Below are 17,554 nucleotides of genomic sequence, written 5' to 3'. Positions count from 1 at the left end.
GCTCTGCTACACAGAGGCTCGAATCCCGGGGGTTGGACTCAATGATCTCTAAGGTCCCTTCCAACCCACACAAGTCTATGATACTATGATGATGATTCAGAGTGGAATATAAGCAGTACATATTGCTAGGACTGCACATATTTTCAGTAACTTGATGTTCTACAACCAAAAATGAACTTCACACAGTTATCAAAACTGTCTAAAGCTTTTACCATAAATCTGAGTCTTGAAATGAATTAAATGTTCAGATGCAGTACTGCAACTCTTTATAATCATAGTGTGATGAGTAAGATTATATCTACACCATGAAAATACCGTTATATCGTGCTACTATCAGACCTTTCCATTAAGCTGGGGAAAGGAAACTAAAGCACAGCAAAAACATCAGTTTGTGCTTTGTGCCTCCTCTAAAGCAGATCCAAATTGTTGAATAAAAATTTCCACTGTTAAAATACCAGCAGGACCATGAACAACATTACAAAGCCAAAAAGAACCAACATTAATTTTCACGCTTCCCTCTACTTAAATATTCATTATGGAGAAAGTAAACATAATTTATGAATTTCACTAAAATATTTTAAAACAGAAATTATTACTCTATTTTCATTTCCTTGTTTTCTCTTGGACACCAGTGATTACAGTATTTTGATAGGTATAGAAATTGAAGTTGCTGAATTAGGCTGACTTGGAAATGGTGCAGGCATTGACACATATCATAAGAAACTATACAAAACTAAGTGGCCATGTGCACTTTTTGGACAGTTGTATGATCAAAGTAACTAAGGATGGGCTCTCACAGAATATCTCATGGCAGCCTTTTCTATAATAGTATCTGCAAAAGTTTAAACTCAGCCCAAGGCTACCCATTCCCAGTATAGTAGATGAGGTAGTACAATTCTTTCAATTCATTATGCTCCCCAAGACCAAATAACCCTGGATTAACAGTAAACCCTTTAAAATCCTGTGTCTGGTGACCTACTTCTGCTCACTGTCATATCCTCATATTTTATTCTCTGAATTCATCCACTATACATAGCAAAGGAGCAGATGGAGTAAGAACTTTCCATTGTCCTATACAAAAGTAACCTGGATTATATAGCATAGAAGACATACCTTCATTCAGCCTAACCTGGATGAAAAATGACTATCTGTAACACAATTCCCATCTCCTAATTTCAGCTATTATTTTATAACGTTATTTTCACTATTATTTCCAGAAAAATAAATAAATAAACAAATAAATAAATCATTTTCTTCCCATTTTCTTTGCTCAGACATTTAGTCTGAGCTTTTTCAAAATACATCTGAGCCAGATCCACGCCAAGTAACATTTCTCAGTGCTGACACCTTCAAGCAAGTGACAAAACAAACTTGCACAAGCACCTACACAGAGCAGTGTAGTACTTGTGTGCAGCAGCAGTACTCCAGAGCACTACCACAAAGGGACTAACAGTTCCTGCCTCTCAGATCTGCACCTGCAAAGCTGTAATGAGTACCAAGTTAGGATTTACAATTCAGTGCTCTGCAGAACAGAGTAGATGCACTCATAGCTAACACTCTGCCTATCTTCCAATAAAATCCTGTGAAATGCAAAGACCTGATCTCCTCTGCACCTCTGAGAGAGATTTAAAAATATACGTTTCAAGAGCCAAATTTCATTTTGATTCTGATAGCTCCAAAAGTAAATATATATATATGTGTGTGTGTGTGTGTCAAATTAAATAGCTTGATTAAAGGAGTAACAAACAACAGCAACAAGTTTCCATCTCAAACAAGAACTCAAAGGTACAAAATATATCCTGTTTCTTATTATGAATGAAAAACAAAAAAAAAAAGATGTAAAATCTCAAATGATCTTTCAAGTGTGATACTATCAAACTTGAAATTGTGTCTTCTGTCAAACACTATTGATTTAACTGTTTTTAACTACAATACCCACCATTCCTACTGCAGAGTTCCCTGTAACTAGCACAGTCACTGTATTCTGAAAGTAGTCTAATTACTCGGAGATTTTTTTCTTCCTCCAAAGAGCCAGTTCCCCTTTACAGACAGTACGATGGGCAGATAGGTTCAGGAAATAAGTATTCCAACATGCTTTGAAGAATTCTCTCAAAGTTGGGTACTTGCTAAATTTGTATAAATTTTACTATTTCTTCCATTAAGTGAAGCCTCTAATACTTGTCAGACAAAATAATCAACTCTGCAACATTCTCTTATGCAGTCCTTGCTTATCGTGAAGATGTTTTGAACACTGAACTGGGTCAAAACGTTTGCTCATTACTCATACTTAAGCCTGAAGTCTGTTCTCAGCCAAAACTCCCTATCAGTCATCAACTGCAAATTAACCTAAGGAAATATGTTACAAGTATTCATTGAAGATATAGCAATATTTTTCCAGATCATATTCTGTGTATTTCCCTAGAATATATCCAATTTGTGAGTTTCTGGCACATTTTATTAGTAACTCTAAAACAAGATAGCATATACCATGGCATATATAGGAGATAATCTGGTCTTTCAGCAGATTTCTCCATGCTTTCTCTTTCAGACCATCACCATTTCACCCTATGAGAGGCATTATTATTATTCTTACATTATTTATGGCTGAAAGTGCAAAAGATGTTGTAAAGAACCTGTGCCAAAATCCCAGATGGCATACAACATGAGCCAAACTGAAAAAGACTTCCAAGTAAGGGTAGATCAGTTTCAGCAAGAGTGGTAAATAAAGTGGGAGTATTAAATAAAAAAAAAAAAACATAAAAATAAAAATAGTGTCAAATACAGGGCACAAAACTAGAGGTTTTTTTTTCATCTATTAATTCTGAAACAACAGTCATGGATACAGCCTTGTCATTAAAAAATGTAAGTTTGAGTTGAAAATAATGACAGGCATCATGAAAATTTAGTCAAGTAGATTTGAGCTTAAATGAACTGAAGCATAATATCTCTTCAAGAGCCTACTTCTCAGGTAATGCCTCTTCTGATGTTGTTATAAAGTATGAACACTACTACTGAGTACAAATTCACTAATGCTTGGAAAGCATTTGGTGCAAAGTCAAACAGCGAGGAATGATTACAACAGGACTAAAATTTGTTTTGTTCATACACTATGTTTTTGTTTGTTTTTTAAGTTAAAATTAAAAACATTTTAGATCAGATAAAAATTTAATTTGATATCTTAATGTAAAAACAAAAAACAAACACTGGGAAAGTCAAAATGAAAAAGCATTTGATGCTTTTAAACCAAGCAATTGTGATTTGCTTCCAATTTCCCTTTTTTTGTTTGTTTTGCTTTATTTGGAACTCATGCCTTATCTTGAGATTTTGGTTATAACAACATTCACTAATATATATATATGTATACACATTTTCCAATACTTTACTCCCATGTTTATAAGCACGCCAGAGCTTAATGATCAACAATTTAAAAGAAAAAAATCTGCAAATCTAAGGCTGGCAGATCTGTAAACAACAGCAGAGTGCTTTACCTTCTTGTGATTCTTGTAAACATTTCTGTGGGCAAATCCCTTTCCACAAAGCTTGCATTTATAAGGTTTATCTTCACTGTGTATTATTTTGTGTGCAGTCACTTGATCAAGTCGTTTGAAGGACTTATTGCAAACCTCGCAGGTGTAGGGGCGTTTTTCTGCAGAAAATGAGTGGGGGACATTTAATCTCCTGTTTATACAGGGGGAGAAGATGAAAGGCAGAGACAGTCATCTCCTCAGAGATTTCTGCAATTAAGTCAACCCAATTAAGATTAAACCAATTAGAAAGACATCTAATGCCCTTTATGTTAGACAGTTAAGTCACTTCACAAAAGATGAGCCATGGTGTATCTCAAGAAACTGGCACATTCTTTTCAATAGTCATTGCTAAAGCTAAATTCTGATTAATTAGCTTAAATCAAAAGAGAACGACTTCAAAGAGGAAAACACTGTTTCCAGATTACAAATGTGAAGGAGGGTATGACAGCTTTAAAATGTTTTAAAACTTAATTAACAATATACATATTAGCTTCCAAAACTTGCTATTCAAAAAGCCTCTCTGCTTCAACTGGTGACTGCAATTTAACTACATCAACGCTCATCCAAATGTTCAAAATCAAGTTAGGAACCCTGAAATATAGATTATGTTACAAGAAATGAACTTCTGGTGTGGACTGATACCAAAAAAAAATAATTCAACTACAAGCCTGTACCATTGCAAAAACCTGCATTTTTAAATGTTAATGTATGAGAGAACAATGCCCATTTTTCCATTGTGTCAGCTGATGTTTCTAATCACTGGTGAAAGAAATAGAAACACTAGCTTGCAGTGATCAGAAATTCTGGCAGAGCAAATCTGTGTCCTGCTGCCAAGCCTATGGACAGGGAACACCCTGCTCATAGTGATCTGTTCTGGCAGAGGAGGACAGGTATAGTAAAGTACTTGTGTCACCTATGAAACAGTATGGGGAATGAACCATGTTCCTCTGAATGAGAATTCTGTGCACGAGCCCACATAACATATATACACACATATCTGCCCTTTTATCACAGATCTCTGGCTGACAGCATAACTCAGCTCCCATCCTCTTCTTTTCAAGATAAAATTCTGCTCAGCAGTTCTTCACTCTATAAGCCAAGGAACAAGCTTTTCCCCATCCCAGGTAACTGCCACCACATACCCCAGACAGCATGAAACAAAAGCTTGACAAAGCAGCAATAGAAGAAAGCATATAGCATTACACTTGGAATTTTGAAAGGCTTAGAAACAATAAGATCTTTTCCTTGGAGCACGAGATTTCCTTCAACAGCCCAGGACAACACAGAATTCCCCAAGTGTTCTGTTTCTATGTGATTAATGTAAAACTGAGTATATGTTAAATACATCACCCACGCATATATAAGTTTGTGACATTTTAATATGTTACCTGAATGAGTTATCATATGGCGTTTTAGCTGGTTAGCTGAAATAAATCTCTTGTCACATTCCTGACACTCAAAGATCTCATGAACCTGCAAAATGAGTGTTTAATGACAATTAAATACCTGTCTCAAACAAGAACACATATCTTACATACATTTAAGTTCTCCAAAAGATTGTGACTATTTATAATTCATTAGTTAAACTAATATGTGGGGATATTCTATGATTTTTCCCTTTGTAAGTCCCCTAAGGAACAAAATCTCTCAAAACTGATATTCAGAACCAGGAACAAAAAAAAATCATTAAAAAAATATTCAGAAACAAAGGTTATACAAAATCACAACATCAGATCCATTTAAAATATCATTAATATGAAAAAATAAAACAATAGATGCAGAATACCTTTTCAGATCATTTCCTTCTAATAAACTAGACATCAGTAAAAATAACACAACTACTTTGTAACTACTGTAATAATTTTAAAATACTAGTACAATCAAACTCTATTAGGATTTATCTCTACTCATAGAAATCTGATTAAATAAAGGTGTGTTTTCAGAACAACTGTGCTTCATCAAATCACTTAGGGACACTTCTGTTGAGAATTTAGATTCCACTTTTTCTGTTATTTAACAACTAAGGCAACTCATGCAGCACTCTTTACAACACCAAACTCTTTCCAGGTTGAGGCAAAAGGTGATATTGTTTGACCTGAGAGCTTTGGAGGCAAGATAGTGGAGGGGCAGCAGTCTTTCTTAAACTGTAAAAGTAAGCCTGAGGAGGATTTTCAACATCACAGCATATAATGCCAAGAACCAAAAGCTGGAAAAAAAAAAGTTAGAAATTGCAGTTGAGAGCTGCCATCTCTGAAAATCAACTAAATAAAAATTAAACCTATGCTTTTGTTTACCAAAATCACAAGATACACACCATCTCTCCACCTGTTCAGATGAGTATTCACTCTCCCCTCTGTCTTACACTTTCCTTTCAGCAGCCTCACCTTAACCTAGTCACAGTGCAACAGAACATACATTTCAGCCTTTCAGAACTGCAGCCTTAGCACAACTTCCTGGCAGAGATCACATTTCACGAAGCACTTCTGGAGATCTCTAAACTTTCTGAAGAATCTATCAGCTAAAAATAACAAACGTTAAAGCTTTAACACAAGGTAAAACATTTGTAGGCAGCACAGTAATGGCTCCCACTTAAAACAAACAGAGGAAACAACCAAAACAAATTATCCATAAGAACCTCTTGTGTTTCTATGCTGTTACTCCTCAATTAACATTAGTTTATGAAAAAAAATTGCTCTAAGAAGTAGTTACGTTGTTTCCTACAACCTCTACAAGCTTGTATACCTTAGACAGTGATGTTCAACCAAATTCTGATCCACAACCAAGTGGTAAGCTCAAATAACAATCATTCATTTGAATTACCCTGTTTACACACCTGCATTACTGGTTAATTTCCCTGATATACAGTCTACAATTCTACCTTTTCCAAAATTATCTCAATTTTGACTCAGATTATTGACTGAAGCTTACACCAACTCTGCAACCAATTACTATGAGAATCCTGCCAGAGTCTCCTGGTTTCAGATGAACACAACAATGTTTTGGTGTTACTTGAAACTGCTCGTAAGGCACTCTTAAATCTATTCATAAACACATCAGAACTTAAGGTTCTAACTTTTGGATGGAGAAATCAAAGAAATGAATACTATACAGTCAATGAGTTTCCCTAGCACCATTAAAGAGAATAATAATGAATTCCCAACGAAATATGAAAAAGCAGTTGGATTCTGCTATTCAAAAAGCACTTTCATTTTGAGATGTATTAATAGACACGTTCTTTGTATGGAAGATCTCAAGACAATCATTTCTCTATCTGGGGATTATAAGAACTCAACTAAGCATCACAACTTCTTTGGGCAGGAGATGAGAATACTTATGAATAAAATTGTAAGACTAAGGGACTGAAGATGATGACACTGAAGTTTAATTGTGAATGGCTAAGCGAGGGCTTATCTTTAGACATTCAAGGCAGAAACAAATGGCAAAGCACACAAAGCTAAAATAGGTTTAAATCAACAATGACATGAAAGCTACAGAAGTCCTCATAGAGTGAATTGACCTCCACCTCCCCTCTCGTCATCCTTTTTATCTCCTTTCTCTGGGACTGTCAAAACCGTCAGTTGTTCAGACTTATTTTCTGTTACATTATACCTACTTCCTATTTTTCATTTTTTAAATTTACAGGAAATTGGGTGAAAAAAAGTGTTTCCTCTCCATTTCACTTATTGTTTTCTTACCTAACTATTTTTGATAACACATACTTATACAAACGCAAAGTAGTTCAAACAACAGAAGGTATGAGTACTAGATGCATTTTCCTTCACTATGTGATATAGATGTGTGAATCTGTAATATCTATTTCCTGGATGTCTTAAAAGAGAAGCTTGTGTCCTAGTGCATGCACTAAGCAGAACCAAAGTAAATCCTTTCATAAAATGAACACCTATGCTATTTTACATTCTCAGGGGCCATCAAAAGGCACAATGGCATTTTAAATCTGTGATTATTAATGGTGTGGCACAACACAGTTTGATATGGGAAGGAACAGACTGAAGCCAAGAAATGTAAGGCACGTTAACACAATTAAGGAGGCCGAAGAAAAAGAGAAGTAAATAAATAGACAAAGAAAAAAGAAGAGGCCCCATCATTTCCTTTGAAACAATATATTTTAATTGATATAACCTATATCCTCAATGGACTTAGGTTATACCCAGGGTATAATTAAAGACTTACAGTTAATCTGATAAAAAGAAAAATTTAGATTTTTGTAAAAACAGGATCTCTCGGGTTTTACCGATTTATCAAATTAATCTTGCAGGGACTTCTGCTGGATACAATGGATTCAGAATCTCGTGTTCTTAGAACATCTGCATTTCTGTATGAACCCCCTTATTTCCAATTGATGCTTTTAAAACAGTTAACTCTTCCTGATCTAGCAATACACACACACAAAAAAAAAAAGCCATTGCAATTTTTCTTTGAATAAGTGCTTTTTTTTAACTACCTCATAACTAAATTACAAATAATAACCTTACTATTTCATCAGAAGGTAGTAAGAAAGACTGAATGCATTTTGTACAGAAACTGAAAGCTCATGAACCTATTTTAAGGACTGTGCGTATCACAAAGTTATATAACATACATTTACATTTAGCTTAGCAATAAATAACAACATGCACATTTGAATTTATGTTGAAAACCACAGAAGATACAAGCACAAACATGTTTTTATTTGGTAAAAGATGCACGACATCTCTAGGAAGACTTTTGACATAACCATCTGTGATTACAAAACTAAATATCCTCCACAGAATGCATTTGTTTTGTAACCATGACAGATATTAGCCAAAGGTTTGCATTACAGCATCTTTTAAGTGACCTAAGCACCATAGTATTACATCTCAGGGAAGTCAAAGCCTGCTGTGGGTTAGCCTTCATCTTACTGACCTTTCGATGCTCTTGAAGATTTGTTGTTGAGGAACATTTCTTATTGCACACTGAACACGTCAGCTTTTTCCTAGAATTTCCTGAAACAGAAACAAAATACCACCAACATCTTAGAAAGGAAGTGCTAAGAAAGAACCTAAATATTTCTACTGAGCTTGTGACTTTTCACGGGTCATTTCACTGACATAGGATCTTCACACTTGTACCCCATCTTGAAAGTATTCAGTATCAGGAGTTCTCTGTGGGTGTCCAACAAGCCAGTTACTAATGGAATGTAAATCAGCTAAACTAGAATAATAAAGAAAAAAGCCCTCATATAGGTATTACCACATATTACCAACCAAGATGGAAGAGCAAAATTCTCAACTAAGAACAATTCACTTTACAACTGAACAGCTGTATCCTTCCAGAAGCCAATACAGCTCTGTACTATAATTTTAATAGAAAAATTCCATTTTGTTTCTCAAAAAAAATAACAATCCAGACAAACATTTCCCAATTTTCTTTATTCAAAAAGCACTAAGATTACTATTAAATATAATAGCATACATTAATGGTGTTCAACTGAACAAGATAAGAAATTTGTATTAGTACCAGATCACAAATTCATGTGTAGTTTGTACTATAAATCACAGTTCAAACTACAATAGTCAGCTACCAAATATACTTTCCTTCCTTTTTCACAGTTGCTTTAAAAACTGACAGAGCATTTAATCGGGTTTCTCCATTATTTAAAATTTACATTAGTAACCTACAAAGTTATTTTATTACAAGGCAAAGACACCACAAACCTAATTAGTTGAATATAATTATATGTCCATGCAAGATACTTCATAGCTTGTATGAAAAGATGTTCAAACCGCATTAAACACTAAAAAGAATGGACTCAGAACCAAAGAAAGGCAAGCATTGTTTATTCAAGCACAGAGGAACTGAATACTAATCAAAATCATTGATGGATTCCAGCTCTATTTTTCAGGCTCTTAGCATTGCATATCTTTCCTAATCTTGCTGTCCTAAAGAATTAATATGATATTGATTCTATTTTTTTTTCCCCTACTTTATTTCTTGGGAGGAACTTTCAGAAAGAAAACATTAAGCTTAGTCTTACTTTTCTCTACCCTTCCAAAAGTAAGTTTTAATAACTTAATTTTAACGATAATCTCTCTCCCCACATATCTTAGCACTAAAAAACAGCTCTATAAGTTTGCATGTATTCTTCTAGACTACATATTAAAACCTATATACCAAAAACAGTCAATTAAAGATGGTTATAAAAGTGATCATGAGAGCCCTCACCTCAAGATGCTTCAAGAAGCACTGAAAACTTTTGTGTATTAAGTAAGTGAATGAGGCAAGAACACCAACAGTCTGTTGCTACAGAGCACTCCATATACCAAATTTCCACTTACAAATGCAATCAAAAGGAAATCACTTATTTTTCCTGAAATGGACAAAGGATAAACCACCCAGGACATTAGGAATCACCCCTGAATAAGGGAAGTGTTCTTCCTGGGCTCACTTAAGAGCAGTGATATTGTAGTTAACTACATCCTCTTACTTGGCACACACTACAAACAGATAAATTATTTCTTTGATTTACTAACATGAGAGGTGAAAACAAGGTCTTTTGTCTAACTGAAACTATAACATATCTCCCTAACTGGTATTTTTTCCATCTATTGATGCCAACAGCGTGCATGAATGTAGACACCACAAGTCTAAAAAGAACGGTTCATACCACTTCAAGAAAAGTAATTTCTCATGCAAAAGTGCAGACTTTCAGATGACACTGATAACAAGACTTATTTATTATGTTCTTAAAATAAAACTACTTTTTAAAAATTCAATGCAAATATATACATAACATTTTGCTAAAACATGTTGAAATGACTTCTAATCTCAAATGGTCCATGGGGGCTGTAACTAGAAACACTAGCATTTCTTAGCCCTCAGAGACTAGCAAAACATGCCTCAGTCTTCATTGTTTCCGTTCTGTTGATGATTGATAAGATTAAAACTAAAGCAGCTAAACAGGAAAATAAAGGTTACATATTTCATCTGGATATATCATAGCCTGCTGTTAATGGAGGAATTTGGATAGAATGTTATTCATTGCTGGACTATTTTACCGCCTACAGTTTTGTTTCCAAATAAAGAACTTCATTTCCAACAAATATTTGTACAAAGAAATGAAAGAATCTAATAGCAAGTTTTAAGAACATATAGGATTTCAAAGACTTTGAATGTTAGCTCAGTATGCCCAGCTTAGGTCATACTACCACAATGGATCAGAAGAGGAAAGAGAAATAATCATGAGTAAAGCTGCCCACGCGTAGCGAGCAGACTGTGAAAACATAATACAAGGTATGTTTCTCACTACAATATACCATATCAACACTTCATAGTAATACATAAGTACTTCATCTCTTACCTATATTTGCTATTGTAAAATTTAAGTATTGACATATGCTGACACGCATATAAATACAGGAACTTAATACCTTAACTTACAAGAGTATTCAGACTAGGAAGGTGAAAATGAATATCTATGTCTCTGTTCATAGCTTTGCATAATGAACTACATATGTAGCAGTGCTTTCTACTTTCCTTTGCCTCCAGGTTTTGCAAGGCATGAAGGAATACTAGAAATGTCCCTCAACAATATTAGGTTATTTTCCCTCCTGTACTGACACCAGTTGCAATTTCTATGACTCCCAGACGGTAAAAGAAAAGCTCTACTCACTATAAAGGCAGTGCAAAAGTAGGTGCCTAACCTCAGTCATGCCTGGAACAATCATACAAGAGAATAACTGTGGGATTTGTATACCTGTACATAACTAACCAAGGTTGAGCCTAAACATAACATAACACTCCCAGCTGAAAAAAAAAATCTTACAATAATAAATTTTTTAAAAAAGTAGATAAACTTCTATAAAAATTGTTATGGAAGGGTTTCTGTATACTATCACTGGGTATTAGGCTGGACATTAGGAAGTATTACTTCTCAGAAAGGGTAGTCAGACATTGGAATGCACTGCCCAGGGAGGTGGTGGAGTCACAGACCATGGGAGTGTTCAAGAAACATCTGGATGTTGTGTTGAGGAATATGATTTAGCTGGGAAGTATTGGTAAGGTTGGACTAGATGATCTTCTAGGTCTTTTCCAACCTTGATAATTCTGTGATTCTGTGATAACAGTTTGGCAGAAGAAAGAGATTTCATGTAATAAATATCTTACAAAGCAGCTCAGTGTTCTCATCAAGTAAAGATTGTTTTCTTTGCACTGTGGTATACTGCTGTCCCCACACATTCTGATCTGCAAGTGACACTGAGAGGGCACATGCGGAGAGAGCAGAATGACAGCTGAGATCTGCATTGTGGACCTGAGAGAAGCATTTTGCCCTTTCATGAAAACAGACTGAAGTTTGATTGAAAACTATTGATTCACAGTGCACAGTGACAAAACAGCTAGGGACTAGCAGACTGTCTGATTTGGCTTCCTGTACAACAGAGGCTATAGAGTTTCCTGCAATATCCTTAACAAGTCTAATCATTTGTGAAGCATGTCTTCCAGAAATACATCCCATTGTGTCCTGAAAATACCAAAAGATCAAGATGTCACAACCTCCTGTAGCCATTTGTACCAGTGACTTTGATTTTCCTCACTACTGAAGTGCTTTGCTTTATCTTTCACTTGCGTAGTTCAGACTTACCCAGATTCCCACTACATTTCCAGCAGCAAACTAACGATTCATCTGGTAGACCATAAGTTCTCCCTGGGGGAGGAGCAATACTCATCCTTACAATTAGTTACTACTTAATTTTATTTTTTATATAAATGAATCCATTAAAAAAGAAACTAAAGACAATGATGATGTCGATTTGCATATTTAAGGCTAACAACATGTTAAAACTCTTTTGGTTTTTATTTTTTCTCCCAAAGAAACACTGAATTCTTTCTTACCACTATGAACATTTTCTTTATGTTTTTTCAGGGCATCCTTACTCTTGAACCTCTTCCCGCAGTTATCTGCCTTGCATATGAATCTGGCATCCCCTCTGCATGCCTCCTTGTGCTGTTCATAACTATATGGGATGATCAGCAAATAAAAACAACATGTGAAGCAGTATATGCAGAAACCAGACATAAGTACTCTGAGCTTTACACATGCTGCATTGCAGAGATCCAAGGCCACCTCATGCATTACTTACAGCAAATAAGAATGAAAGCATTTGACTTCTTTCATTGTTAGGATTCACATACACTAACAAGCTTGAAAGCTAACATGCAAAGGAAGGCCAGCAATGGTATGACAGCAGTCCAGTAACTCGGACACAAAACCTCGTTTCTGAGCTGAAGGAAGTATTGCAAACAGAACACTGAAAACTTCTTGAAGAGTCTCCTGGGCTGATATTCTCTGTGCACTGAAGTACACTAAAGAAAAATAAAGAATAAAAATAAGGTGACCATTTTACAACTTACACAGAATTGAAGTAACAATAGATGAAAATACTAACATTTCAGTATGTCAATAACCAGTGCAACATGTGAGGTATCCTGGAATTTAGTGGGACTAATCAAATACATGAACATCAAGAGTTATGGTCCTACTGCTGTATCCTGATTAATTTTACTCTGCATAACGTAAAGATTTACTTAACCAGATATAGAACACAAATCCAACTCCCACTTCAGACTAGAAGAAACATGTTCACATTCAATTAAAAAAATATATATTTAATTATCTCCACCAAATATTTCCCAATTATGCTTTCTTCTCTCATAAAGAACTGCTGGCATAAGAAACATTATTGTTATTCAGGCATAAGAAAAATGTTGTACATTTATTTATTACAAAAGTCTTGTAATACAAATTGTGATACAAGTCTTTCTGACATGGAAGAGTTAGATAAAATGTACTACTTATAACAAGATATTTGGACATCCACTGGACTCCCTATAATTAAACATATAATAAAAAGTAATACAACTTTTTAATTGCAAGCAAATAGATATACATAAACAAGAATAGAAAAAAAAAGTTATATTTTTGTATAAAAGCATAACAATAAGACACATGACTTTAGTGACAAAACTGCATTTTTATAGTACCAAGAACAGAATAACAAGATGCACTCTTAAATCTGCTATCTTCTATATTTCTTTTTTCTTTTTTTTTCTTCCCTCGTCCAAAAATTTAATTAATCCATAACAAAGCACGGCTTTCCCATTCTGTTTCTTTTTAGAATATCATTCTTTTTTTTCCTAAATCCCACTCTAATTCAGTAATGACAATTCCAGCTACAACAGACCTCCTAAACTATTAAACAACCCACTTGAGATGGAGATTAAGGGCTCCGCACCAGTCAGTAGCTTTTATCAGGCTTACAGTATGTGATTTGAAAATATTAAAAATTAGTGACATGTTTTTATTCAAACTGAAGTCTCAAAAAAAAAAAAACAAAAAACAAACAAACAACAACAACAACAAAAAAAAAACAGGAAACATACTAGGAATTTATTAGAAGAGTAAGGACACAAATGCAAAGGCATAAAAATTAAAGCCTGTCTGGTGATTAAGCCAAGAGAAATAAATGACTGAATTAAAAGGAACTCTGAAAAACATTCTTGTTTCTACTCACTGTCTTTGTAGAGCTTGTTTAACAGGGAATTTCTTTCCACAGTTTCGGCACTTAAATTCTTTTTCCTCACTGGGTTTTTGGTGCAATGTCTGAAGATGTTCAGCTAGAATCTCCTGGCTTGCAAAACTGGACTCACAGTTTGGGCATGCATGGTCTTCTTTACAAGTAAGGGGATCTGAATGATTGGAGAAGAAAACAGACTGTTTAGATACAACGCAAACATACTTTTCTGAGTAAGTGATTCTAGATTCACTTTGAACTGGGATGCAAGACAAAAGTATTATAAGCAAATTCTGTTTAAAGAAAACAGAAAGACTTCACATTAACAATCTTCTCCATCCAGGGAATTGTCTCACATCCTCTCCCATAATTTTTGTGAGGAAATACTGAATACAAACTTACAAAGCTTGCAATGAACATTATCACTTCTAAGCTCGGCATACCAAAACTGCATCAAAGTTCCAAGTGAGACTGACTCACAATATTAAAAAGACAAGCATGCAGTTATCATAATATTACTGAGATAAGTTTTACAAATTGCTCAAGACATCTTACAAAGCCACCATTACAAACTGACATAAGAAATAATTGCACTGTATTTGTTCTATGTTAAGAGGAGAACTTGTAGAATGTAATGCCTCTTAGCTAATGTTAAGTTGCAAGAGGACCAAACCAATCAGTGAAGGACAACATTTGCCCAACCTCCTTTCAGGATGACATTGATGCAGTTCAGTGGGCAACAGACCAACCTGTCCTTCCTCTGACAAGCAAAGCCAGGGTCATCATATCCCATCAACTTCTCGACATCATGAATGAAACTGCATATAACTCCTTCTGCCACAGATGCCACTTATTTTCTCTCCAAACTTATACATATCTACAATACCTAGCAAGATTTTCCTCTTCCAAAAGGAAAATGCTTAGTTAACTGAATGCAGATTATAGCAAATCAGCTATGTAAAATCTCAGCTTATTTACACTGTCTTTCATTTTTGAGCTAACCTTGCTTACAAGAGTTACAGCCTTGCATATTTCTGAAACCATTTTGCCTCTTGTATTGCATATTAATTGTGATATTGTACCCAATCTTTATTTTCAAGGACTTAGATTTTTTATTCCTATTAGCCAACCTGCAACATTTTACTTAAACTGCCTCACAGCTTTGGCACAGACTTTTTAGATTTTTCAATCCCTGCATACATGAGACTGAATTTCACTGCCATCTCAGAAGTGGTGGCAGACCCGCTGCTGTTTCTCCTTCTAAACAAACAGTCTATCTTGAGTAGGTTACAATCAGTATTACTGAAAATGGATATCAAGTATTAAGTTAGCAGATAACTAACTTAGATAGTCACTCCAGCTCTACAATCCATAACTATGCATAAATTTACATAGCAGCTCAGGTCACCAACCCTTTCTTAGACATCTTATCTTAGGATAGGCTGAGCTGCTTTATGAAAAGGTTTGTTCATTTCAGTTTCTAATATAGTGAATTAACTTTTCTTACTCAGACCATAAACCTTTCATGAGGCTATATTCAGGTGAGATGAACTCCTTTAGTTCAAAAGAATTAATGGTAACGTCACACAGTCTAAGTTAGTAAATCTACTTTAACTCAGTGGACTAGTTTCCCCATATTAGGGAAAGCAAAGAACTCCAGTCCAATTGAAAATAAGATGAAAATCACACAAGAACACAAACTTAACCTGGAGAACCATACAATTACTCAATACAAACAGTTAATGTTCTCTTTCTTCCTTGTCAATACTACCTTCATTGTTACTTCCGGGGGTGAATGGATTGAGAGCAGCTAAACAGAGAAGCACAGAAAGTAATGGTGGAGTACTGCTGTGTACTGTGAGATGGCAGTACATACATGAAGCCTGGAAAGCCAGCTGTGCTTTAGGCTACATCAAAACAAGCATGGCAAGCAGGGCTCTACTCTGCTCTCTGGAGACCCCACCTGGAATACTTCTGAAGAGCTAAGCAAAAGGAAGACATGAATCCATTTGAGCAGGCTTAGAAGAGGGCAACAAAATAATCAGGGAGCTGAAGCATCTCTCCTATGATGCTAAAAAGGCTGAAAGAGCTAGGGCCTGGAGAAGAGAGAGCTCTTGAGAGACTGTCTTTCAATACTTACCAGGGGGTTCTGAGAGACATAAAAAGACTTTTAGAAGGGCATGTAACTGACAGGATGAGAGGTAATGGTTTAAAACTGAAAGACAATAGATTTAGGTTAGATACAAGGGAGAAATTCTTCACTGTGAGGATGGTGAGGCGCTGGCAGAGGTTGCCCAAAGAAGCTACAGAAGCCCCATCATTAGAAGTGTTCAAAGCTAGGCTGAACAGGGCTTCAGACAACCTGATCTTGTGAAAGGCTGTCCTGTCCATGATGGAAGAGGGGAGAGAGGGAGTGTTATTAGCCAATCTTTAAAGATTATCCAACCCAAACCATACTGTGATCCTATGATTCTATTTTTAAGCTCCCAAGCTATACTATTTTTCTCATACTACTCACCTGCAATTTTTTCACCAGCTGGTTGCACTTCTTTATTGTTGCCACTGTCTTCATCTTCCTGGATAACAGTTACTTCCTCCTCATCCTCCTCCTCTTCTTCCATGTCACTGTCCAAGTACCCAATCAGAAGTTCTGTGTCTGTTTCAATATCATCCACAGCAAGATAGAAAATATTTTCCCCTTCCTGTTGCAAATCATAAGTGGAAAAGAATAAATAATTACTTTAGAAGAAGTAAAATTTAAAGTCAAGTCTGGAACCCTGAACTAATAATAGCCTCACACTGGCTCTGCTCCCCAGAGGTCACAAAGCCTTTCTACAACACCTTTCTTGGAATTCTTTCCCAGCATGGCTGCATGGATAAGGTGCCTTAGTGTTCCACAAATATGTTCTGTCTCACATATGAAACTTTTTCAAGTTACTCTGTAATCTAAATCTAGGTAAAGTTGATGCTGAAATCTCCTTCTCTTGCCACACTCTTTCTACAAGCACTTCAGTTTGAAAATGAAAGGCTCAAATATTAGACAAATAATTCAATTTGAATAAAGAATAAGCTTTAGTTTTGTCCCCTATTGGCTACACGATTCAGAATCCAGCTTTCTTACCTACTGTGTTTAGGTTTTTTCCAAGATTCCCAGATCACTTTGTGAAGATATCTTCAACCCTTGTCAGTTATCCTCACTATCAGTTTAGCAAGAGCATCTTTAAATTAATGTTCTTTAAACTACTTCTTCAAAACCTTCTGCTAGTTTAAATTACAGAAGTCAAGGATCCAGCCCAGATTCCGCATGAAAGAACAAACTTCATTATAATAAAGTGTAAAAACTTCACCAAAATGAACAAACAAGCTTTCAAGTAGATACATAACCTAACTTCTTTATTCTTTGACAGTGTTTAGTTAAAGTTACCGAAGTAGACTGGAATGGAATCAGTAGCAAAAGCAGCTGTATATCTAAGCTGA

At 35.3% G+C, this 17,554-nt stretch overlaps 1 protein-coding gene across 10 annotated transcripts in view; it reads right to left on the bottom strand.

Annotated features, from left to right (window-relative positions):
- The window catches only part of PRDM5 (PR/SET domain 5), an 81,705-nt gene that overhangs the window by 37,366 nt on the left and 26,785 nt on the right, over nt 1–17,554 (bottom strand). For 7 of the 10 annotated variants that reach the window (XR_014945897.1, XR_014945898.1, XM_085546925.1 and 4 more), the window contains 7 exons: nt 16,596–16,779; nt 14,078–14,252; nt 12,777–12,869; nt 12,399–12,520; nt 8,433–8,512; nt 4,916–5,000; nt 3,489–3,646 (listed from right to left, as the gene is read on the bottom strand). Coding sequence is in view for 7 of the 10 variants with exons in the window: in XM_085546925.1 (XP_085403051.1) it covers nt 3,489–3,646; nt 4,916–5,000; nt 8,433–8,512; nt 12,399–12,520; nt 12,777–12,869; nt 14,078–14,252; nt 16,596–16,779 (897 nt within the window). In the remaining 3 variants the exon portion in view is untranslated. The other 3 variants (XR_014945899.1, XM_015861928.2, XM_085546927.1) reach the window with 2 other exon arrangements.

Source organism: Coturnix japonica, chromosome 4 (genome assembly GCF_054131305.1).
Source record: "Coturnix japonica strain WE chromosome 4, WE-NBRP24, whole genome shotgun sequence".
Lineage (NCBI taxonomy): Eukaryota > Metazoa > Chordata > Aves > Galliformes > Phasianidae > Coturnix > Coturnix japonica.
Note: the sequence above shows the minus strand (reverse complement) of the source record. Positions and strands in the feature narration are given on the sequence as shown.